The sequence below is a fragment of the Coregonus lavaretus genome, assembly GCF_964263955.1.
Source record: "Coregonus lavaretus genome assembly, chromosome: 8".
Taxonomy (NCBI): Eukaryota; Metazoa; Chordata; class Actinopteri; order Salmoniformes; family Salmonidae; genus Coregonus; species Coregonus lavaretus.
In genome coordinates, this window is record NC_139995.1 from 44,246,265 (window position 1) to 44,271,388 (window position 25,124).

Below are 25,124 nucleotides of genomic sequence, written 5' to 3' on the forward strand. Positions count from 1 at the left end.
CGAAACGACGAAGGAGACCCGAGAGGCAACCCCAAGAAAAAAAATTGGGGGGCACACGGGGTGGTTGACGAAGCAGCAGGAGGCCGTGAAAGGGCTGACTGTGGAGGAGGAGGCCGCTATTGTAGAGGTCCTCCAAGACCTGCAGATCAGCAGTATGAGAGAGGAGGCCACCACATTACGGGGGCTGTTAGAGAAGAGGGAGCAAGAGCTCTCACTTCCGAAGGAGGCGCTGCAGGAGGCCCAAAGGGAGAAGGAGTCAGTGGATGCAAGGAGAGAGGAGCTGGCCAGGCAACAGAAGGAGCGTGGGACCATACAGGCACCCTGTTCTGCTGTGATGCGCACTGTATCTCCAGTGCGCATTCACAGCCCGGTGCGAGTGGTGCCCGCGTCCCGCTCTTGTCAGGCTAAACTGAGCGTTCAGCCAGGACGGGTTGTTCCTGCTCTTCGCACCAAACCAGTGGTGCGTGTCCCCAGTCCTGTACGGCCCATACCTGCTCCCCGCACCAAACCAGTGGTGCTTGTCGCCAGCCCGGTACGCCCCGTACCTGCTCCATGCACCAAACCAGTGGTGCGTGTCGCCAGCACGGTACGCCCCGTACCTGCTCCCCGCACCAAACCAGTGGTGCGTGTATCCAGTCCGGTATGGCCCGTACCTGCTCCCCGCACCAAACCAGTGGTGCGTGTCCCCAGTCCTGTACGGCCCATACCTGCTCCCCGCACCAAACCAGTGGTGCTTGTCGCCAGCCCGGTACGCCCCGTACCTGCTCCATGCACCAAACCAGTGGTGCGTGTCGCCAGCCCGGTACGCCCCGTACCTGCTCCCCGCACCAAACCAGTGGTGCGTGTATCCAGTCCGGTACGGCCCGTACCTGCTCCCCGCACCAAACCAGTGGTGCGTGTCGCCAGCCTGGTACGCACCGTACCTAATCCCCGCACCAAACCAGTGGTGCGTGTATCCAGTCCGGTACGGATCGTACCTGCTCCCCGCACCAAACCAGTGGTGCGTGTATCCAGTCCGGTACGGATCGTACCTACTCCCCGCACCAAACCAGTGGTGCGGGTCGCCAGCCTGGTATGCCCCGTACCTGCTCCCCGCACCAAACTTGTGGTGCGTGTCTCGAGTCCGGCACGGCCCGTGCCTGCTCCTCGCACCAAACCAGGGGTGCGGGTCTCCAGTCCGGTACGGCCCGTGCCTGCTCCTCGCACCAGACCAGTGATGCGTGTTCCCAGCCCGGTGCGGCCCGTGCCTGTTCCTCGCACCAGACCAGTGGTGCGTGTCCCCAGCCCGGTGCGGCCCGTGCCTGTTCCTCGCACCAGACCAGTGGTGCGTGTCCCCAGCCCGGTACGGCTGGTGCCAGAGCAGTCCGCTCCACCGGTGCCTGGTCTAGCTCCGGTCAGCGGCTCTACTCCAGTGCCAGAGCAGTCCGCTCTACCGGTGCCTAGTCCCGCTCCGGTCAGCTGCTCCACTCCAGTGCCAGAGCAGTCCACTCCACCGGTGCCCAGTCCAGCTCCGGTCAGCTGCTCCACTCCAGTGCCAGAGCAGTCCGCTCCACCGGTGCCCAGTCCAGCTCCGGTCAGCTGCTCCACTCCAGTGCCAGAGCAGTCCGCTCCACCGGGGTCCAGTTCAGCTCCGGTCGGCGGCTCCACTCCAGAACCAGAAGTCAACTCCTCTCCAGGGTCGGGGCCTCCCACACCAGGATCCAGACCGGGCTTGGTGCATCGCGGGGGGATTACCGGTCCAGGCCCAGACGTTAGCCCCTCTCCAGGGTCAGGGCCTCCCACACCAGGGTCCAGACAGGGCTTGGTGCATCGTGGGAGGACTGAGAGGGGAAGCATCGTCCAGACCGGACCAGGGGTGCAACGGGGAGGCAGTAAGGGAGAGGACGTCACGCCCGGAGTCGGAGCCGCCACCGAGGCTAGATGCCCACCCGGACCCTCCCCTGTTAAGTTAGGTTTTGCGGCCGGAGTCCGCACCTTTGGGGGGGGGGGGGTTACTGTCACGCCCTGGCCTTGAGAGACCGGTTTTCTTTAGTTGGTTAGGTCAGGGTGTGTATTTCTATGTGTACATTCTATGTTTGTAGATCTATGTTGGCCGGGTGTGGTTTCCAATCAGAGGCAGCTGTCGATCGTTGTCTCTGATTGGGGATCATACTTAGGTAGCCATTTTGCCTACCTATGTTGTGGGATCTTGACTCTTGTTTGGCTTGTTTGTGTGTAGCCATTGTGAGCTTCACGTTACGTTGCTTTTGTTGTTTTGTCGTGTGTTAACTTAGTGAATAAACATGTATGCATTCCACGCTGCACCTTGGTCCAATCCTGTACTCAACGAACGTGACACATAGCCTACATCCGCAATGACTATTCATTCATTAATTCATCAATCTACAAACAATTTCCAATGCAAGTATTTGGTTATTAGATCACAGTTTGGAATGAGACCCTTAAGGGAGGTTTTAATGTACCGGTATGTTTGGCAAGGCATATACAGTGGGGAAAAAATTTATTTAGTCAGCCACCAATTGTGCAAGTTCTCCCACTTAAAAAGATGAGAGAGGCCTGTAATTTTCATCATAGGTACACGTCAACTATGACATACAAAATGAGGAAAAAAAATCCATAAAATCACATTGTAGGATTTTTAATGAATTTATTTGCAAATTATGGTGGAAAATAAGTATTTGGTCAATAACAAAAGTTACTCAATACTTTGTTATATACCCTTTGTTGGCAATGACACAGGTCAAACGTTTTCTGTAAGTCTTCACAAGGTTTTCACACACTGTTGCTGGTATTTTGGCCCATTCCTCCATGCAGATCTCCTCTAGAGCAGTGATGTTTTGGGGCTGTCGCTGGGCAACACAGACTTTCAACTCCCTCCAAAGATTTTCTATGGGGTTGAGATCTGGAGACTGGCTAGGCCACTCCAGGACCTTGAAATGCTTCTTACGAAGCCACTCCTTCGTTGCCCGGCGGTGTGTTTGGGATCATTGTCATGCTGAAAGACCCAGCCACGTTTCATCTTCAATGCCCTTGCTGATGGAAGGAGGTTTTCACTCAAAATCTCACGATACATGGCCCCATTCATTCTTTCCTTTACACGGATCAGTCGTCCTGGTCCCTTTGCAGAAAAAGCATGATGTTTCCACCCCCATGCTTCACAGTAGGTATGGTGTTCTTTGGATGCAACTCAGCATTCTTTGTCCTCCAAACACGACGAGTTGAGTCTTTACCAAAAAGTTCTATTTTGGTTTCATCTGACCATACGACATTCTCCCAATCCTCTTCTGGATCATCCAAATGCACTCTAGCAATCTTCAGACGGGCCTGGACATGTACTGGCTTAAGCAGGGGGACACGTCTTGCACTGCAGGATTTGAGTCCCTGGCGGCGTAGTGTGTTACTGATGGTAGGCTTTGTTACTTTGGTCCCAGCTCTCTGCAGGTCATTCACTAGGTCCCCCCGTGTGGTTCTGGGATTTTTGCTCACCGCTCTTGTGATCATTTTGACCCCACGGGGTGAGATCTTGCGTGGAGCCCCAGATCGAGGGAGATTATCAGTGGTCTTGTATATCTTCCATTTCCTAATAATTGCTCCCACAGTTGATTTCTTCAAACCAAGCTGCTTACCTATTGCAGATTCAGTCTTCCCAGCCTGGTGCAGGTCTACAATTTTGTTTCTGGTGTCCTTTGACAGCTCTTTGGTCTTGGCCATAGTGGAGTTTGGAGTGTAACTGTTTGAGGTTGTGGACAGGTGTCTTTTATACTGATAACAAGTTCAAACAGGTGCCATTAATACAGGTAACGAGTGGAGGACAGAGGAGCCTCTTAAAGAAGAAGTTACAGGTCTGTGAGAGGCAGAAATCTTGCTTGTTTGTAGGTGACCAAATACTTATTTTCCACCATAATTTGCAAATAAATTCATTAAAAATCCTACAATGTGATTTTCTGGATTTTTTTTTCTCAATTTGTCTGTCATAGTTGACGTGTACCTATGATGAAAATTAGAGGCCTCTCTCATCTTTTTAAGTGAGAGAACTTGCACAGTTGGTGGCTGACTAAATACTTTTTTCCCCCACTGTACACACACATACACACACATACACACACACACACACGGTATACTAACACATATTACACGCAACCTGTGAAAATGCACCTATTCTCTGATATACAGACTCACTCAAAGTCAGTAAAGGTAAGGCACAATTCACTTATTTTCTAATTTTAAAAACCCCACCAACAAACAAATACAAGTAAAACCCCAAGGAGTCAGAACATTCATGTGTGTGTGTATGCGTGTCTCTCCCCTGTGTCTGTCTATCTCTACAATGTGTGCAGCTTTCACAGTCTGTATGCCAGTCAGACTTCCAATGTGTATCTCTGTGTGAGAGTATATGTACGCAAGTACTGCAGGTACTTGGAGTATTGACTGTGTCCATGGGTACTCCACTGTGTTAGTGATGTTGTGTCTCTGGCGTCTGGGCCATGGACAGGGATCACAGGCCGGGTGCTGCCCAGTTCAGGAACTTCATGGCCATTTCAAACCCAAGGAAACAGGCCTAAGAGGAGAGAGATCAACATTAATTGTATTGTAATGATCATGTGTAACATTTTACAGGCAAGAGATGAGTGTATAATGCATGTAAAGTGCAGGTAGTGCAGGTATCAATGCTTTGTGCACGAAAACATAATGTATATTCAGTGTATGATGTGCTGTAATTATGGGGTAGTATGAGGCTAAGTGATGAGTATGGTGGGCATAGCATGTATGAGTACCATTTCTGACTGACCAGTGTGTGTTGAGAGTGTTACGTTCACCAGCAAGAAAACCAAATACTGTTGCTCGAACTGTTGTCTGTATGCCTCTGGGACCAACTCGTAAACCCTAAGGATAGCTGCGTTAACAGTATCATAATCTGAACTCTGGCCAAGATATAAAGCGGCGTACACATTCTGAGCTTGTGTTAATAAACATTAATTCATTTAAGATTGACTTAGAGTGTCCCATGTGTAGAATTTCCACAACAATTTGGCGTCAATGAACAGGATGATTGATTCTGCCTGCAGAGCTTTCCAGTGGGGGTCTGCGAGGAAAACTGGTGGCGCATTTTATGAAGCATGAGGGAAATTCCTGTCTGACCAAAAGACGATGAGGACCCGCCCAGACCAGACCCTTACTGTGAGCTGCCCAGGTGGAGACACATCATCTGCGAACAATTGAGGGATGGAAAATGAATTCAGTAAGAAATTTAAATGAATTTGTATTAACAAATAAAAGATAAAACCAATACAATTAAGGCGGGTAATGCATAAAAAGGTACCCATAGTCTTATAGGAGAAGGCTATTCACTAGTCTTTTGAGAAGACTAGAGCGAGGGCGTAACGGTACCATGGAAAGCCCCGCTGACAGCTGTCTCTAGGCATTTATAAGATAATGATCTACGTGGTCTGCAGCCACTACTAATAGCATGTGGTGTTATTATATATGTATGTGAAAGATACATATGGTGTATATGAAGTAACGACAAGAGAATCGTTGAAGATGCACGTGGGGTAATAAGGGAGATTACTGAGTGTGTTTGGGAATAGTACTAAGTGAATGTGGATGTGAGAGTTGTGTGAGTGTGAAAGAGGTGTGTGTCTGAATGAATACCCCAACCAGTTCTATGAGCTGAGTTTTTCGATCTATAACGTTATCTATAATATAATAATATGCCATTTCGCAGACGCTTTTATCCAAAGCGACTTACAGTCATGCGTGCATACATTTTTTTTGTGTATGGGTGGTCCCGGGGATCGAACCCACTACCTTGGCGTTACAAGCGCCGTGCTCTACCAGCTGAGCTACAGAGGACCACTGGGGTTCCATCCACCACCGCCCATCGTAGTCTGGGACTATTAGTAATAGCACAACGTGTTGTTTTATATGTAAAGGAAGTAGTGGCAAGAGAACCGTTGAAGATACATATGGTGCATAGGATGTAACGATAGAAAAGTCTACGTGGTCTGAGAACCACTGATAATAGCACGAAGTGTTATTGTTATTGTAGGCATTTAGAATTGTTGAAGATGCACATGGGGTGGTGTGGATGTAAATACCTAAGTTGATTTATAATGTTATATAGGGAAATTGTATGTGTGAATGGAACACTAGTGTGTGTGTGTGGGAAGATATGAAAATAATAGTCCCAAGTGAATGTGGATGTGAGAGTTGTGTGAGTGTGAAAGAGGTGCGTGTCTGAATGAAGCGAAGGTCTCAAGTTAAAACATTCTACTGCAATGGTTTTACAAGTTGGATTGTACAACCCAGAATGAAGTGTTTGAAAGGATGAAGTGTCTGGTTTTATGTGTTAATTTTGTTTACAACCCAGAATGAAGGGTATGAAAGTGTCAGTGGTTTAAGTTTAAGTAATAACTAAATGAATAAAATTTCATGATAATTATGACAGATTGAGTGATAAGAGGAGGGAATGTGATGGAAAATATTATGTTTGTGCTTTTCTAATAACCAATTTCTGTGTTCATGCAAGTGACTGATTGAACAAATCCTCACTATCAATATGTGCAATTTGGCAGTACGCCCAGAACCTTGTTTTGAGAACAAAAGGATATCTCAGTTTCAAGGTCTCAGCTTGGAGAGAAGAAGCCTTGTGAGGTATTGGTCTGTCACATGAATGGACCAAACGTTAATTATGAATTAATGATGAATGATGAATAAGCTAAATCATGCAAATATAACTTGTCTGTGTAAGTATATACAGTGAGGGAAATAAGTATTTGACCCCTCTGCAAAACATGACTTAGTACTTGGTGGCAAAACCCTTGTTGGCAATCACAGAGGTCAGACGTTTCTTGTAGTTGGCCACCAGGTTTGCACACATCTCAGGAGGGATTTTGTCCCACTCCTCTTTGCAGATCTTCTCCAAGTCATTAAAGTTTCGAGGCTGACGTTTGGCAACTCGAACCTTCAGCTCCCTCCACAGATTTTCTATGGGATTAAGGTCTGGAGACTAGCTAGGCCACTCCAGGACCTTCATGTGCTTCTTCTTGAGCCACTCCTTTGTTGCCTTGGTCGTGTGTTTTGGGTCATTGTCATGCTGGAATACCCATCCACGACCCATTTTCAATGTCCTGGCTGAGGGAAGAAGGTTCTCACCCAAGATATGATGGTACATGGCCCTGTCCATCGTCCCTTTGATGCGGTGAAGTTGTCCTGTCCCCTTAGCAGAAAAACACCCCCAAAGCATAATGTTTCCACCTCCATGTTTGATGGTGGGGATGGTGTTCTTGGGGTCATAGGCAGCATTCCTCCTCCTCCAAACACGGCGAGTTGAGTTGATGCCAAAGAGCTCCATTTTGGTCTCATCTGACCACAACACTTTCACCCAGTTCTCCTCTGAATCATTCAGATGTTCATTGGCAAACTTCAGACGGGCATGTATATGTGCTTTCTTGAGCAGGGGGACCTTGCGACGCTGCAGGATTTCAGTCCTTCATGGCGTAATGTGTTACCAATTGTTTTCTTGGTGACTATGGTCCCAGCTGCCTTGAGATCATTGACAAGATCCTCCCGTGTAGTTCTGGGCTGATTCCTCACCGTTCTCATGATCATTGCAACTCCACGAGGTGAGATCTTGCATGGAGCCCCAGGCCGAGGGAGATTGACAGTTATTTTGTGTTTCTTCCATTTGCGAATAATCACACCAACTGTTGTCACCTTCTCACCAAGCTGCTTGGCGATGGTCTTGTAGCCCATTCCAGCCTTGTGTAGGTCTTGTCCCTGACATCCTTGGAGAGCTCTTGGCCATGGTGGAGAGTTTGGAATCTGATTGATTGATTGCTTCTGTGGACAGGTGTCTTTTATACAGGTAACAAACTGAGATTAGGAGCACTCCTTTAAGAGTGTGCTCCTAATCTCAGCTCGTTACCTATATAAAAGACACCTGGGAGCCAGAAATCTTTCTGATTGAGAGGGGGTCAAATACTTATTTCCCTCATTAAAATGCTAATCAATTTATAACATTTTTGACATGCGTTTTTCTGGATTTTGTTGTTGTTATTCTGTCTCTCACTGTTCAAATAAACCTACCATTAAAATTATAGACTGATCATTTCTTTGTCAGTGGGCAAACGTACAAAATCAGCAGGGGATCAAATACTTTTTTCCCTCACTGTAAGAGAACTAACGGGACTGCCCCGGGGGAGCTCACTTCAGACCGGTACTTTATGCATCTAAGTTTGACTGTGACCTCTACAGCATGCTGTTAATAAACAATACTTCATTTAAGATTGACTTTGAGTGTCCCATGTGTAGAATTTCCACAACAAGCTTTTCCCACAAGAACACTTTGGAGGAGCAGTGACCAAATATGTCATAGCCATTTTAGGAATGTGGCATTCCGCTCAAACAGAGTAAAATATACATCCACCTCCTTTTCCTTGAAAGGCGGTACACGCCGGCTGTTCCGACCAAGATCAAACTCTGTTGAGGTGCAGGATGGCCTGACTGGATTCGGAGTGCTCCCAGCTCCATCTCTTTTAATCGAATGGCATACGCATGTTGTTCTTGTTCTAGTCTGGCTGCACGCTCATCTTGTCTTTCCCTGAGCTCCAACTCTAACTTTGCCATTAGTTCTATCTCCCTCAGTTGCACGTCTATGGGACTCACCCCACTACCCGTAGCACCCTTTTCATCAACCTCCCTCTCCAGAAGGATTTCATCCTCCACCAAAGCAGTACCGATCAACTCTTTGACTACTGCTTTTGGATCGCCAGATGCCACCTTGATGTCATAATGCTTCGCAATGACAAGCAGATTCGCCTTTGTACATTTATCTAGCATCTCCTATGTAGGGTTTTCCACAAATGCTTCCAACTTAAAGTCCATGGCTTTATTTTATTAGCCTGTGTGTTTATGCAACTTTCAAAATGATTCCCCAATCTTATAACCCCTCAAGGTGGATGTCAGTGACAGGAATTCTACCACAAAAGTGTATTTTGAACACTCAAATATCTGGGCACAGCAGAGCTTCAGAGTAGGTGACTAGTCCCCTGTAGCTCAGTTGGTAGAGCATGGCGCTTGCAACGCCAGGGTTGTGGGTTCGTTTCCCACGGGGGGCCAGTATGAAAATGTATGCACTCACTAACTGTAAGTCACTCTGGATAAGAGCGTCTGCTAAAATGTAAAATGTAGAGCGACTACCATACTCATGGGAAACAAAATCCCGGATGAGCCCCCTTTTTGTTACGTTCCTCAGCAAGAAAACCAAACACTGTCGCTCAATCAGAAGGGGAACTAATAAAGAGTCACTGACAACAACCAAAACGAAACAGGTGGGGTTTTAGGAGGGGTTCTGAAAGACACTCATGAGGGTGTCCACTGAAAGTTGAGTAGCAACAACAACTGGAACCTAAAAGACACCCACCATGAATGCCCACTAAATTTGCCCAAGAAGAGGCAAACAAAAGAAAAACCCACACCAAATTTAAACACAGGAAGCAAACCAAAAAGTTGAGCAAAATGAAAACAGAAAGGATCAGATAAAGGATTGTTTGTCTAGAAATCAAAATAGGGAGAGCCAACTAAAGCTGTTTACCCTCCGCATCTATCAAGACCACTGGAGCATGGGGCCAGCCCAGGTGAAATAGCGTCCCACTAACGAGATGACAAACCAGCACAGGTGTAATACATACTGACTAACGAGCTGACAAATCGGTGCGCCCTACGTGCTAACGAGCTATACGTGCTAAAGTCCAACCTCAAAACACAAATGGAAAAAACAAAACCTGTAACAAGAGTTAACAGGCTGTATGTGCTGTATGTGAGTAGAGTGTTTGTACTCACTGCATTGGCAGGGAAAGCTCTGAGCATGACAGCGGTAAAGCCTTTGTACAGAGAGGCCATGCCCTCCTCTCTCAGCAGCTCTCGTAGAACGTCCCGGAAACCATTAGGGTACTTCCCTTCAGGGGCTGGGAGGAGAGAGAAACCATTAGGGTACTTCCCCTCAGGGGCTGGGAGGAGTGAGAAACCATTAGGGCACTTCCCTTCAGGGGCTGGTAGGAGAGAGAAACCATTAGGGTACACACAATATCCCATAATGACAAAGCAAAAACAGATTTTTAGAAATGTTTGCACATTTATCGTAGGGATGGTGCCAGGTTTCCTCCAGACGTGACGCTTGGCATTCAGGCCAAAGAGTTCAATCTTGGTTTCATCAGAGCAGAGAATCTTGTTTCTCATGGTCTGAGAGTCCTTTAGGTGCCTTTTGGCAAACTCCAAGCGGGCTGTCATGTGCCTTTTACTGAGGAGTGGCTTCCGTCTGGCCACTACCATAAAGGTAGCAGCAGTGTAAAAACAAACGGGTGGGTTTACCCACTTGCCGACAAATTCTCACAAGGCACCCCAACCTCCGCCCCCTGTATTTCCGTCTTTTCTTCGCACGAATGACAGGGATTTGTGCCTGGTCTCGGGGGAAGCAGTATATCCTTCGCGTCGGACTCATTAAAGAAAAAATCTCCGTCCAGTTCGAGGTGAGTAATCGCTGTTCTGATGTCCAGAAGCTCTTTTCGGTCATAAGAGACGGTAGCAGCAACATTCAGGACAAAAAGTTAATTGCTTTGCCACAATTTTCAGTATTACTTAAGTGCCTTGTTGCAAACAGGATGCATGTTTTGGAATATATTTTATTCTGTACAGCCTTCCTTCTTTTCACTCTGTCAATTAGGTTAGTATTGTGGAGTAACTACAATGTTGTTGATCCATCCTCAGTTTTCTCCAATCACAGCCATTAAACTCTGTTACTGTTTTAAAGTCACCATTGGCCTCATGGCGAAATCCCTGAGCAGTTTCCTTCCTCTACGGCAACTGAGTTAGGAAGGACGTCTGTATCTTTGTAGTGACTGGGTGTATTGATACACCATCCAAAGTGTAATTAATAACTTCACCATGCTCAAAGAGATAGTCAATGTCAGTTAAAAAAATAACAAATAATAATATCTACCAATAGGTGCCCTTCTTCGCGAGGCATTGGAAAACCTCCCTGGTCTTTGTGGTTGAATCTGTGTTTGAAATTCACTGCTTGACTGAGGGACCTTACAGATAATTGTATGTGTGGGGTACAGAGATGAGATATTATGTGACTTGTTAAGCACCTTTTTACTCCTGAACTTATTTAGGCTTGACGTAACAAAGGGGTTGAATATCTAAATTCAGGCTGTAACACAAAATGTGGAAAAAGTCAAGGGGTGTGAATACTTTCCAAAGGCACTGTAGATGCCCTTTTTTCAATTATTGAATTGGAATTTCAGATTACTTCCTGAAATGACTGACTTCAAGTCAAATTGACCCCAACCCTTGCATACACACGCAGAAACGCGCACACAGACACACAGAGTAAACACACACTCACCTCTTACCCTCTGGTGTGAGGAGGTGCTTCAACCATTCATAGGTCATGAAATACATCCCACTGGCTGGCACGTCTGAGAAACAAAGTCAGACTGTCAGAATCACTGGCACAAACTCACAGTTGTCTAATAACACAATCACTACTGAACAAAAATATCTAGATTTTAGATAAAGAGTTGGATATTAGAGACAGGGGTATATGATATATATTCAGTCAGTCAGTCAAGTAGAGTTAGATATTAGAGACAGGGGTATATGATATATATTCAGTCAGTCAGTAGAGTTAGATATTAGAGACAGGGGTATAGGATATATATTCAGTCAGTCAGTAAAGTTATACAGTGGGGAAAAAAAGTATTTAGTCAGCCACCAAATGTGCAAGTTCTCCCACTTAAAAAGATGAGAGAGGCCTGTAATTTTCATCATAGGTACACGTCAACTATGACAGACAAATTGAGGAAAAAAATTCCAGAAAATCACATTGTAGGATTTTTAATGAATTTATTAGCAAATTATGGTGGAAAATAAGTATTTGGTCACCTACAAACAAGCAAGATTTCTGGCTCTCACAGACCTGTAACTTCTTCTTTAAGAGGCTCCTCTGTCCTCCACTCGTTACCTGTATTAATGGCACCTGTTTGAACTTGTTATCAGTATAAAAGACACCTGTCCACAACCTCAAACAGTCACACTCCAAACTCCACTATGGCCAAGACCAAAGAGCTGTCAAAGGACACCAGAAACAAAATTGTAGACCTGCACCAGGCTGGGAAGACTGAATCTGCAATAGGTAAGCAGCTTGGTTTGAAGAAATCAACTGTGGGAGCAATTATTAGGAAATGGAAGACATACAAGACCACTGATAATCTCCCTCGATCTGGGGCTCCACGCAAGATCTCACCCCGTGGGGTCAAAATGATCACAAGAACGGTGAGCAAAAATCCCAGAACCACACGGGGGGACCTAGTGAATGACCTGCAGAGAGCTGGGACCAAAGTAACAAAGCCTACCATCAGTAACACACTACGCCGCCAGGGACTCAAATCTTGCAGTGCCAGACGTGTCCCCCTGCTTAAGCCAGTACATGTCCAGGCCCGTCTGAAGTTTGCTAGAGTGCATTTGGATGATCCAGAAGAGGATTGGGAGAATGTCATATGGTCAGATGAAACCAAAATATAACTTTTTGGTAAAAACTCAACTCGTCGTGTTTGGAGGACAAAGAATGCTGAGTTGCATCCAAAGAACACCATACCTACTGTGAAGCATGGGGGTGGAAACATCATGCTTTGGGGCTGTTTTTCTGCAAAGGGACCAGGACGACTGATCCGTGTAAAGGAAAGAATGAATGGGGCCATGTATCGTGAGATTTTGAGTGAAAACCTCCTTCCATCAGCAAGGGCATTGAAGATGAAACGTGGCTGGGTCTTTCAGCATGACAATGATCCCAAACACACTGCCCGGGCAACGAAGGAGTGGCTTCGTAAGAAGCATTTCAAGGTCCTGGAGTGGCCTAGCCAGTCTCCAGATCTCAACCCCATAGAAAATCTTTGGAGGGAGTTGAAAGTCCGTGTTGCCCAGCGACAGCCCCAAAACATCACTGCTCTAGAGGAGATCTGCATGGAGGAATGGGCCAAAATACCAGCAACAGTGTGTGAAAACCTTGTGAAGACTTACAGAAAACATTTAACCTGTGTCATTGCCAACAAAGGGTATATAACAAAGTATTGAGAAACGTTTGTTATTGACCAAATACTTATTTTCCACCATAATTTGCAAATAAATTCATTACAAATCCTACAATGTGATTTTCTGGAAAAAAAATTCTCATTTTGTCTGTCATAGTTGACGTGTACCTATGATGAAAATTACAGGCCTCTCTCATCTTTTTAAGTGGGAGAACTTGCACAATTGGTGGCTGACTAAATACTTTTTTCCCCCACTGTATATTAGAGACAGGGGTATAGGATATACTGTATATTCAGTCAGTCAGTCAGTCAGTCAGTCAGTCAGTCAGTAGAGTTAGATATTAGAGACAGGGGTATAGGATATATATTCAGTCAGTCAGTCAGTAGAGTTAGATATTAGAGACAGGGGTATAGGATATACACTACCAGTCAAAAGTTTGGACACACCTACTCATTCAAGGGTTTTTCTTTATTTTTACTATTTTCTACACACACACAGAACTAACATCAACAGCATGCATGATAGTCTTTCATGGTTGAGGAGAAATTGACTACTTCTCTTCTAGTCTTTTTAAGAAATATTTGTATGTTGAAAATGCCTAACCACTTGTATAATCTATTTGCATACACTTCAAAACAGACATACACTACCCGTCAAAAGTTTGGACACACCTACTCATTCAAGAGTTTTTCTTTATTTTTACTATTTTTTACATTGTAGAATAATAGTGAAGACATCAAAACTACAAAATAACACATATGGAATCATGTAGTAACCAAAGAAGTGTTAAACAAATGAAATATATATTTTAGATTTTAGATTCTTCAAAGTAGCCAGCCTTTGCCTTGTAGACAGCTTTGCACACTTTTGACATTCTCTCAACCAGCTTCATGAGGAATGCTTTTCCAACAGTCTTGAAGGAGTTCCCACATATGCTGAGCACTTGTTGGCTGCTTTTCCTTCACTCTGCCATTTGACTCATCCCAAACCATCTCAATTGGGTTGAGTAAGGGGATTGTGGAGGCCAGGTCATCTGATGCTGCACTCCATCACTCTCTTTCTTGGTAAAATAGCCCTTACACAGCCTGGAGGTGTGTTGGGTCATTGTCCTGTTGAAAAACAAATTATAGTCCCACTAAGCCCAAACCAGATGGGATGGCGTATCGCTGCAGAATGCTGTGGTAGCCATGCTGGTTAAGTTGCCTTGAATTCTAAATGAATCACCAGCAAAGCACCCCCACACCATAACACCTCTTCCTCCATGCTTTACGGTGGGAACTACACATGCAGAGATCATCCGTTCACCCACACCGCGCCTCACAAAGACACGGCGGTTGGAACCAAAAATCTCCAATTTGGATGTCCATTGCTCGTGTTTCTTGGCCCAAGCAGGTCTCTTCTTCTTATTGGTGTCCTTTAGTAGTGGTTTCTTTGCAGCAATTCGACCATGAAGGCCTGATTCACACAGTCCCCTCTGAACAGTTGATGTTGAGATGTGTCTGTGACTTGAACTCTGTCAAGCATTTATTTGGGTTGCAATTTCTGAGGTGCTGTTAACTCTAATGAACTTATCCTCTGCAGCAGAGGTAACTCTGGGTCTTCCATTCCTGTGGCGGTCCTCATGAGAGCCAGTTTCATCATAGCGCTTGATGTTTTTTGCGACTGGACTTGAAGAAACTTTCAAAGAAATGTTCCGGATTGACTGACCTTAATGTCTTAAAGTAATGATGGACTGTCATTTATCTTTGCTTATTTGAGCTGTTCTTGCCATAATATGGACTTGGTCTTTTACCAAATAGGGCTATCCTCTGTAAACACCCCCTACCTTGTCACAACACAACTAATTGGCTCAAGCGCATTAAGGAATGAAATTCCACAAATTAACTTTTAAGAAGGCACACCTGTTAGTTGAAATGCATTCCAGGTGACTACCTATCAAGGCAAAGGGTGGCTATTTGAAGAATCTCAAATATAAAATGTATGTTGATTTGTTTAACACTTTTTTGGTTACTATATGATTCCATATGTGTTATTTCATAGTTTTGATGTCTTCACTATTATTCTACAATGTAAAAATTGTAAAAATAAAGAAAAACTCTTGAATGAGTAGGTGTGTCCAAACTTTTGACGGGTAGTGTATATTCAGTCAGTCAGTCAGTAGAGTTAGATATTAAAGACAGGGGTATAGGATATATATTCAGATAGTCAGTCAGTAGAGTTAGATATTTGAGACAGGGGTATAGGATATATATTCAGTCAGTCAGTAAAGTTATATATTAGAGACAGGGGTATAGGATATACTGTATATTCAGTCAGTCAGTCAGTAGAGTTAGATATTAGAGACAGGGGTATAGGATATATATTCAGTCTGTCAGGAAGTACCTCTCATGAGGGTGAGAGCAGTTCCTCTGTAGATTCCCCTGATCCCGCTCTCTTTGTACAGCTGCTTCACACAGTCCATGGGACCAGCATACTTCACCTCCCCTCTGGCAGCCTGGATCTATACACACATCCACATCACATGCTACATAATCAACTGGGTTCAAACCCCGGGACTTCTGCATGCCACAAGACTGTGTTAGCATGCTGAGCTAAAGCCTAGGCATTAACTCAGGGAGCAAGCACAAGTCTTCAGGACTCAGGCAAGGTTTTGAATCACATGAGAGGGGTTCACTGAACCATCTCCGTTAACTGGGTTTAGGATAACAGGCCTAGGTTAACTTAAGCCTGTTAACCTAAGCCCAGTTGTGCGTGGTGTACTTTAAGTGTGTTTCTGACCTGTAGGAGACACTTGATGCGTTCTCCAGGGGCCATGATGGCTGTGGTGAACACGCCTGACAGCATCCCGGCAGCAAACAGCTGTGGATACCTGAGAAGGACAGCAGATGGGGTTATGCACAACACAAACACACAAACACACACACACAACCATACGCATACACACACACAACCATACGCATACACACACACAACCATACGCATACACACACACAACCATACGCATACACACACACAACCATACGCATACACACACACAACCATACGCATACACACACACAACCATACGCATACACACACACAACCATATGCATACACACACACAACCATACGCATAAACAAACACAACCATACGCCCACGCAACACACATGCCCGCGCACACTCTTTCAACATAAAAATGGGTGAAGACACTCTACTATGGAACATTCACCTACGTAAGGACTTGGTCTGGGGTTTTCTGTTGTAGTTTCTTGCCCAGGCCAAAGCCAAAGAAGCAGACAGCGAACATGGGTGTGACTCCAATGATAGGGGCCGCCATGCCTTTATACAGGCCTTTGAACCCCTGTAATAGAGAAAATGAGAGAGAGAAGGAATGAATAAAAAGAGAGAGCAAAGAGAGGTGAACAAAACAAATACATTCAACAGCAGAAAGCCATAGGCTACTACTACCCAGAAAGCCATAGGCTACTACTACCCAGAAAGCCATAGGCTACTACTACCCAGAAAGCCATAGGCTACTACTACCTAGAAAGCCATAGGCTACTACTACCCAGAAAGCCATAGGCTACTACTACCCAGAAAGCCATAGGCTACTACTACCCAGAAAGCCATAGGCTACTACTACCCACCTCTTTGGCAAGGGTCTGTTTAAAACAATCAAAGGTGCCTCTATACAGGGGGCTCTCGCCAGGGCCGGGCACAGGCATGGTCTGAATACGCACCTAAGAGAGAGGAGGATATGAACACACTCACCATATAGGCCTACACACATGATATTACTTCTGTATAGAGGAACATTTATTTCTTATTTCCTATAAGTGGCTCAGATGATATACATCTGTAATGACTGGCCACTGTCATAGGCTTAATATAGTGCAGTATGACAGAAATGGCCATATACAGGTAACTGCCAAAATAACCAACATAACGTTTCTTAATAGGGCGTTGGGTCACCACAAGCCAGAACAGCTTCAATGCACCTTGGCATAGATTCTACAAGTGTCTGGAACTCTATTGGAGGGATGCGACACAACTCTTCCATGAGAAATTCCATCATTTGGTGTTTTGTAGATGGTGGTGGTGGGAAACGCTGTCTCAGGCGCCGCTCTAGAATCAGGCGGCGCACCAGAATCTCAGATAAGTGATCAATTGGGTTGAGATCTGGTGGCTGAGACGGCTATGGTATATGGATTACATTGTTTTCATGCTCATCAAACCATTCAGTAACCACTGGTGCCCTGTGGATGGGGGCATTATCTTCCTATGGGGCATAGCCATGGTAGCCAAAATAATGGCCTGCCCAGCATTTCGTTCACATGTCCTTCACAATAATAATAATAATAAGCCATTTAGCAGACGCTTTTATCCAAAGCGACTTACAGTCATGTGTGCATACATTTTTATGTATGGGTGGTCCCGGGGATCGAACCCACTACCCTGGCGTTACAAGCGCCATGCTCTACCAATTGAGCTACAGAGGATTCCAATGCAATTCTAAAGTCTAATACATCCACAGTCTGATTGAAACAGATTAATCAAATTAACAAATTGTCTTTTGTTGGATTTATATAACATTCCAACCTCGTATAGCATGATCTATTCAATTATGGCACTATTTGTATTCATTTGGATCACTTTCAATTAGATACTTTTACTTTGAAGGCGAACCGCAAATTGTGGCTTATCCTTATTGTGTCTAGCCTCACATAGGTGGGTCTGACCATCATTAATCAAATAAGAACTGTTTTATAAAATTAGGGGTATTTTAGATGATGACACCTAGCTAGCTAGATAGTTAGTTAACTATAGCTACTGACACAGACCGTCGTTTTGCTATGTTTTGGGGGAAGAACATTGTTTGCATCCATCAGCTAGCCAGCTCCTCCCATGACCAGCACTGTCCCAGAGCCTCGAAGCGCGTCCGCGCCCAAGACAACCCCACCAGCATCACAGCACACGCATTGGTGAATCACTGTGACACATGAAACACTAGTGAGTGCAATCTATGTGTAACTACGCAAAAAAACAATGAACGTGTCAAACTATGCGACGTGCAGTCATATTCAGGTGCCGATTGGTCAACAAGCCCAACCGACGTGTATCTTTTTCGACACGCCAAGACCCAAATGGCGTTCCATAGGTTGCGGCCACAACTAGATCTCGTTTCAAATGTACCAAGAAATAATCTTATTTGTATGCCAAATGTACATTGTTTAAAGCACACTTTTACAAGTGTCACAAATGACAGCGCCAATAAGCCCCTTGTGGTGAATGGCGTGAACGAGAGGCTTGTAGAATCATGACTATATTGAGTTTTCAGTACATCGTTCACCGGTAAGGGCTCCTGCATGCTCTGGGCCACTAAGCTCACCTCCAGTGGGTCTGGGGGAAACTGTGGATGTCTGCAGGTTCCAGCGTAGCCGGGAGCTGGCTGTAGAGCTCACACAACCGCTCAGCCAGTAGCTGACACAGTGGGGTGCTTTCAGCCAGGCACACTGCAGTATCTTCCTTTGGTAGGCTGACGAGGACCAGCAAGCTCTCAAAGGCTTTCAGTGCAACTTTTTTCTGGCTTCTGCTCAATAGGGGGCTTATTCGAGCTGACATTTGTGACTGAGACTTGTGCTTTAAAAAATGTAGCCTACATTTGTTGATTGCTAGGCATAAAAATAAGATTAGTTCTTGAAACTAGGTCTAGTTGTGGCCGCAACCAGACTAGATTGTAAGCGACTCTCGGCGGAATGTAATGCTTGACTGCCGTGAGAGTGTTAGGCACACTATCGTTCGCGAACTGCTGTCCCCCAAACGATTCGTTCTTGAGTGAGTTTGTTGAACAGAGGCTGTGTATGTTTTGGTTTTACAAAGCTTTGTCCATCATGACATTAAATAATCAATTCATTGTATTCATGCAGCATGATCTATTTTCCCTCGGGCACATGATAGACAGTTGCTGGTCAGAGTATGTCTCCAGAGCCGCTGAGCCAGAGGAGCGCATATTAAAACCCCCTAGAGTCTATTGACGCATCAGTGCGTGAATATAAGTAACTTAATAAAAAAATACCCATCGAAATCCGGTCAGGTTAAGCTAGAGATATCTGCATGGGCTGCGTCTCAATCTACTGCATCCGCCTATGGCGGCCTTCCATATCAGCAGGTGGAAGGTGACTGAGCTACAGCTGTGATTGTCAGACCATGAGACATCCTGAAAATCGGTCTTCTCACGAAAACGGCTGTACGGTTTGGCCTAAAACTAATTATACTGTCACGAACACAATGGTGGTCTCCTATTTGCTCTATCATCCCCATAAGCCGTCTGAAGTCGGTACAGTTTGACGGGTCTGACCCGTTTGGGCTACAAACTAATGTGACCCCACTGTGGAAAGAGGAGATTCTCACGAACATGATGGTGTTCTCCAGTTTGCTCTATGATTCCCCCTTAAGTGTCCCGGGACTCGTCTGAAGGTAACCTGTACAGGTTTAAAAAATGAATGGAAGTATGGAGGTCGTTTTGTGCCTACCCCCAAAAAAGGGTTAAATGTGTAAATAATAATTACAAATAATAATACAACAATTCTTATATATATACAGTACCAGTCAAAAGTTGACATCTACTCATTCAAAGGTTTTTCTTTATATTTACTATTTTCTACATTGTAGAATTGTCAGATGAACCGATGTGGATGTGGTGGAGGAGTCAGGCGCAGGACACAGAGGCTTCGTCCAACAGACTTTACTAGTCAAAAGTGCAAAAAATCCAATACACAGCCTCGAAACAAACAGAGGCGAGTGAATACGTAAACCATGCGTAAACATTAAACAAACAAACAGAGCGTCAACACGCAGCTCCGAAATACAGGCAGACAACAACACACAATCTAACCAATACAAAACAGGGAACTTATAGGACACGTAATCAGAACACAAACAGACACAGGTGTACAAGACAGACCAAAGCAATCACACCACGAAACATTCAACGGTGGCAGCTAGTACTCCGGGGAAGGCGAACGCCGAAGCCTGCCCGAACCAGGAGGAGGAGCAGTCTCGGCCGAAACCGTGACAAGAATAATAGTGAAGACATCAACACTATGAAATAACACATATGGAATCATGTAGTAACCAAAAAAGTGTTAAACAAATCAAAATATATTTTATATTTGAGATTCTTCAAAGTAGCCACCCTTTGCCTTGATGACAGCTTTGCACACTCTTGGCATTCTCTCAACCAGCTTCATGAGAAATGCTTTTCCAACAGTCTTGAAGGAGTTCCCACATATGCTGAGCACTTGTTGGCTGCTTTTCCTTCACTCTGCGGTCCAACTCATCCCAAACCATCTCAATTGGGTTGAGGTCGGGTAATTGTGGAGGCCAGGTCATCTGATGCAGCACAAATTTGGACTCATCAGACCAAAGGACAGATTTCCACCGGTCTAATGTCCATTGCTCGTGTTTCTTGGCCCAAGAAAGTCTCTTCTTCTTATTGGTGTCCTTTAGTAGTGTTTTCTTTGCAGTAATTCAACCATGATGGCCTGATTCATGCAGTCTCCTCTGAACAGTTGATGTTGAGATGTGTCTGTTACTTGAACTCTGGGAAGCATTTATATGGGCTGCAATTTCTGAGGTGCAGTTAACTCTAATGAACTAATCCTCTGCAGCAGAGGTACCTCTGTTTTTGTTTGATCAGCTTTAATATTGCAGATAGATTGTAACTTCCATCAATGTAATTGTCTGCATCACTTCCAATCCCCCATATGTATTTTTTTCTCTTGCAAATATATATATATATATATATATATATATATATATATATATATATATATATACATATACAGTCGGAAGTTTACATACACTTAGGTTGGAGTCATTAAAACTCATTTTTCAACCACTCCACAAATGCCTTGTTAACAAAGTATAGTTTTGAAAAGTCGTTTAGGACATCTACTTTGTTCATGACACAAGTAATTTTTCCAACAATTGTTTACAGACAGATTATTTCACTTATAATTCACTGTATCACAATTCCAGTGGGTCAGAAGTTTACATACACTAAGTTGACTGTGCCTTTAAACAGCTTGGGAAATTCCAGAAAATGATGTCATGGCTTTAGAAGCTTCTGATAGGCTAATTTACATAATTTGAGTCAACATACACTCAATTAGTATTTGGTAGCATTGCCTTTAAATTGTTTAACTTGGGTCAAACGTTTTGGGTAGCCTTCCACAAGCTTCCCACAATAAGTTGGGTGAATTTTGGCCCATTCCTCCTGACAGAGCTGGTGTAACTGAGTCAGGTTTGTAGGCCTCCTTGCTCGCACACGCTTTTTCAGTTCTGCCCACAAATGTTCTATAGGATTGAGGTCAGGGCTTTGTGATGGCCACTCCAATACCTTGACTTTGTTGTCCTTAAGCCATTTTGCCACAACTTTGGAAGTACACTTTGGGTCATTGTCCATTTGGAAGACCCATTTGCGACCAAGATTTAACTTCCTGACTGATGTCTTGAGATGTTGCTTCAATATATCCACATAATTTTCCTTCCTCATGATGCTATCTATTTTGTGAAATGCACCAGTCCCTCCTGCAGCAAAGCACCCCCACAGCATGATGCTGCCACCCCCGTGCTTCACGGTTGGGATGGTGTTCTTCGGCTTGCAAGCTTTCCCCTTTTTCCTCCAAACATAACGATGGTCATTATGGCCAAACAGTTCTATTTTTGTTTCATCAGACCAGAGGACATTTCTCCAAAAAGTACGATCTTTGTCCCCATGTGCAGTTGCAAACCGTAGTCTGGCTTTTTTATGGCAGTTTTGGAGCAGTGGCTTCTTCCTTGCTGAGCGGCCTTTCAGGTTATGTCGATATAGGACTTGTTTTACTGTGGATATAGATACTTTTGTACCTGTTTCCTCCAGCATCTTCACAAGGTCCTTTGCTGTTGTTCTGGGATTGAGTTGCACTTTTCGCACCAAAGTACGTTCATCTCTAGGAGACAGAACGCGTCTCCTTCCTGAGCGGTATGACGGCTGCGTGGTCCCATGGTGTTTATACTTGCGTACTATTGTTTGTACAGATGAACGTGGTACCTTCAGGCATTTGGAAATTGCTCCCAAGGATGAACCAGTCTTGTGGAGGTCTACAATTTTTTTTCTGAGGTCTTGGCTGATTTCTTTTGATTTTCCGATGATGTCAAGCAAAGAGGTACTGAGTTTGAAGGTAGGCCTTGAAATACATCCACAGGTACACCTCCAATTGACTCAAATGATGTCAATTAGCCTATCAGAAGCTTCTAAAGCCATGACATCATTTTCTGGAATTTTCTAAGCTGTTTAAAGGCAGAGTCAACTTAATGTATGTAAACTTCTGACACACTGGAATTTTGATACAGCGAATTATAAGTGAAATAATCTGTCTGTAAACAATTGTTGGAAAAATTACTTGTGTCATGCACAAAGTAGACGTCCTAACCGACTTGCCAAAACTATAGTTTGTTAACAAGAAATGTGTGGAGTGGTTGAAAAACGAGTTTTAATGACTCCAACCTAAGTGTATGTAAACTTCCAACTTCAACTGTATATATATATATTTCCTGAGCTTTCTTATATCTCCTAGATATAGGACAGACTCGTCAAAACCTTATTCTTTATGATTTCTTTTTTGACTGTCTTTTTTGCCATTTATGAACGTGTTATTCAATGTGTGTCTATTGGATTTTGTACTAAAAGCTCAATTCTATATTTAACAAATCATTTTTTAAATTTTTCATACCTAAAGGGGTCCTAAAATTCCAAACCAAATAGCTAAATTATCCATGGTATGACCATCTTAAAACAATTCCATATTTCATTTTATAACCCCCACCCCCAATTGTTTTAGACTCTAGAGAATTATTAATCCTGCTGTAGAATTGATTGCGGCCAGACAGCCTGGTCGCATAGACTAGACGTAACATAGTAAATGTAAATCCAGGAAGTTGAAATTATACTGTACAAAAATATAAACACAACATGCAACAACTTCAACGACTTTACTGAGTTACAGTTCATATAAGGAAATCAGTCAATTGAAATAAATAAATGAGGCCCTAATCTATGAATTTCACATGGCTGGGCAGGGGCCCAACCAAGGGTGCACCTGGGAGGGCATAGGCCCACCCACTGGGGAGCAAGGCCCAGCCAATCAGAATGAGTTTATCCCCACAAAAGGGCTTTATTACAGACAGAAATACTCCTCAGTTTCATCAGCTGTCCAGGTGGCTGGTCTCAGACGATTCCGCAGGTGAAGAAGCCGGATGTGGAGGTCCTGGGCTGGCGTCGTTACAGGTGGTCTACGGTTTTGAGGCCGGTTGGACGTACTGCCAAATTCTCTAAAACTACGTTGGAGGCAGCTTATGGTAGAGAAATTAACATTAAATTCTCTGGCAACAGCTCTGGTGGACATTCCTGCAGTCAGCATGCCAATTGCATGCTCCCTGAAAACTTGAGACATCTGTGGCATTGTGTTGTGTGACAAAACTGCACATTTTAGAGTGGCTTTTTATTGTCCCCAGCACAAGGTGCACCTGTGTAATGACCATGCTGTTTAATAAGCTTGTTGACATGCCACACCTGTCAGGTGGACAGATTATCTTGGCAAAGGAGAAATGCTCACCAATAGGGATTTAAACAAAATTTTAGAGACATTTCTGGGATCTTTTATTTCAGCTCATGAAACATGTGGCCAACACTTTACATGTTGTGTTTATATTGTTGTTCTGTATAGTATGATATAACAGATGGTTACTTAAGGCAAAAGCAAAAGTAGGGTTGTTGGGTGGGTGGGTGGGTGGGTGGGTGGGTGGGTGTGGGCGTATAACGTGAGCGTCTAGCAACCCAAAGGTTGCGAGTTCAAATTTAATCACGGACAACTTTAGCATTTTAGTTAATTAGCAACTTTTCCAGTACTAACAACTTTTTTATCTACTTTGCAACTACTTAGCATGTTAACTAACCCTTCCACTAACCCTTTAACCTACCTCCTAAACTTAACTGTAACCCCTAGCCTAGCTAACGTTAGCCAGCTAGCTAATATCATGCATTTTGCAAATTCGTAACATATAATATGAATTGTAATTCTCAACATATCATACGAAATGGGTGATGGACAGCCACAAAGTAATACATACCATACGAAACGTAACAGTTGGTTCCAGATTTAAGTACATAATAATACGAAATGCTCTGACACCAGGTTGGGCCAGCAGGTAGAATGAAGGACTAAAATGAAGGAGTCACTCGGAAAAAACGAATCATGACTCTCGAGTCAGTAAAAAGTCGCTCAAAAATAACGAATCGTTCGCAAACTGCACAACACTACAGCTCAGTGAAGCGCTCATTGTGTCAACTGACAGTCCATGTCATGAGTTCTATCAAATTTAAAGAACAACGACACTAACATCCAGTAACCAATTATACATCTCTAAAGATAAATTTGTATTGATTACTTTCCTAGGAATGCTGCAAGCAGCAGAGACCAATGAAAGTTAGTCTCGCGAGGCAAGCACAGGAGGCAAGATAATAGCAGTTAGCTACTTTGTTATTAACTTAGCTAGCTAGCTAGATGAGCAATGAGTTACTTTGCGAGAAATAAATAATTACTTTTATGGTATCAAGTGGATGTCCAGCGAAGACCAAGCAGACACCACCAAAGCCCCCAGCGAAGAAGTTCTTCCCTGGGCTTATCGCCTGCTGTTTAGACATGGTTTCTGTTCAAGAAAAGACAGCTAGCTAACAAGAAAAGAAACACACAAAATGTTGCGTCGTTACCACTATCGATTCAAATGAGAGGTAGCTATATTTTCTTGACATCCACCGTCGTGTTATCCAGTGCGGACCTTTCACCCAGATATGTGCCCGGACCGAGTAAGCAGTTACACATATGCTTTGGTCCCTCTTCAATTTAGTGTCCGACTATCAACTCTCCATATTATTTGTAAGCCTACACTACAGTAATCATTTGTATGCACTTCTTGGACATACTTCTACAAATACTATTTCAAATTCAAA

The 25,124-nt window shown here is 44.2% G+C and overlaps 1 protein-coding gene across 1 annotated transcript; it reads right to left on the reverse strand.

Moving 5' to 3' along the window:
• Positions 1-1,571: 1,571 nt before the first annotated feature.
• On the reverse strand, positions 1,572-24,944 carry LOC311133619 (mitochondrial carnitine/acylcarnitine carrier protein-like). The gene is made up of 8 exons (XM_084167140.1): positions 24,717-24,944; positions 16,720-16,812; positions 16,306-16,433; positions 15,871-15,961; positions 15,475-15,592; positions 11,415-11,480; positions 9,844-9,968; positions 1,572-4,558 (listed from the first exon to the last, which is right to left on the reverse strand). The coding sequence occupies exons 1-8, from the start codon at positions 24,816-24,818 to the stop codon at positions 4,496-4,498; spliced, it is 786 nt and encodes a 261-aa protein (XP_084023266.1). The 5' UTR covers positions 24,819-24,944; the 3' UTR covers positions 1,572-4,495.
• Between the last annotated feature and the right edge of the window lie 180 nt (positions 24,945-25,124).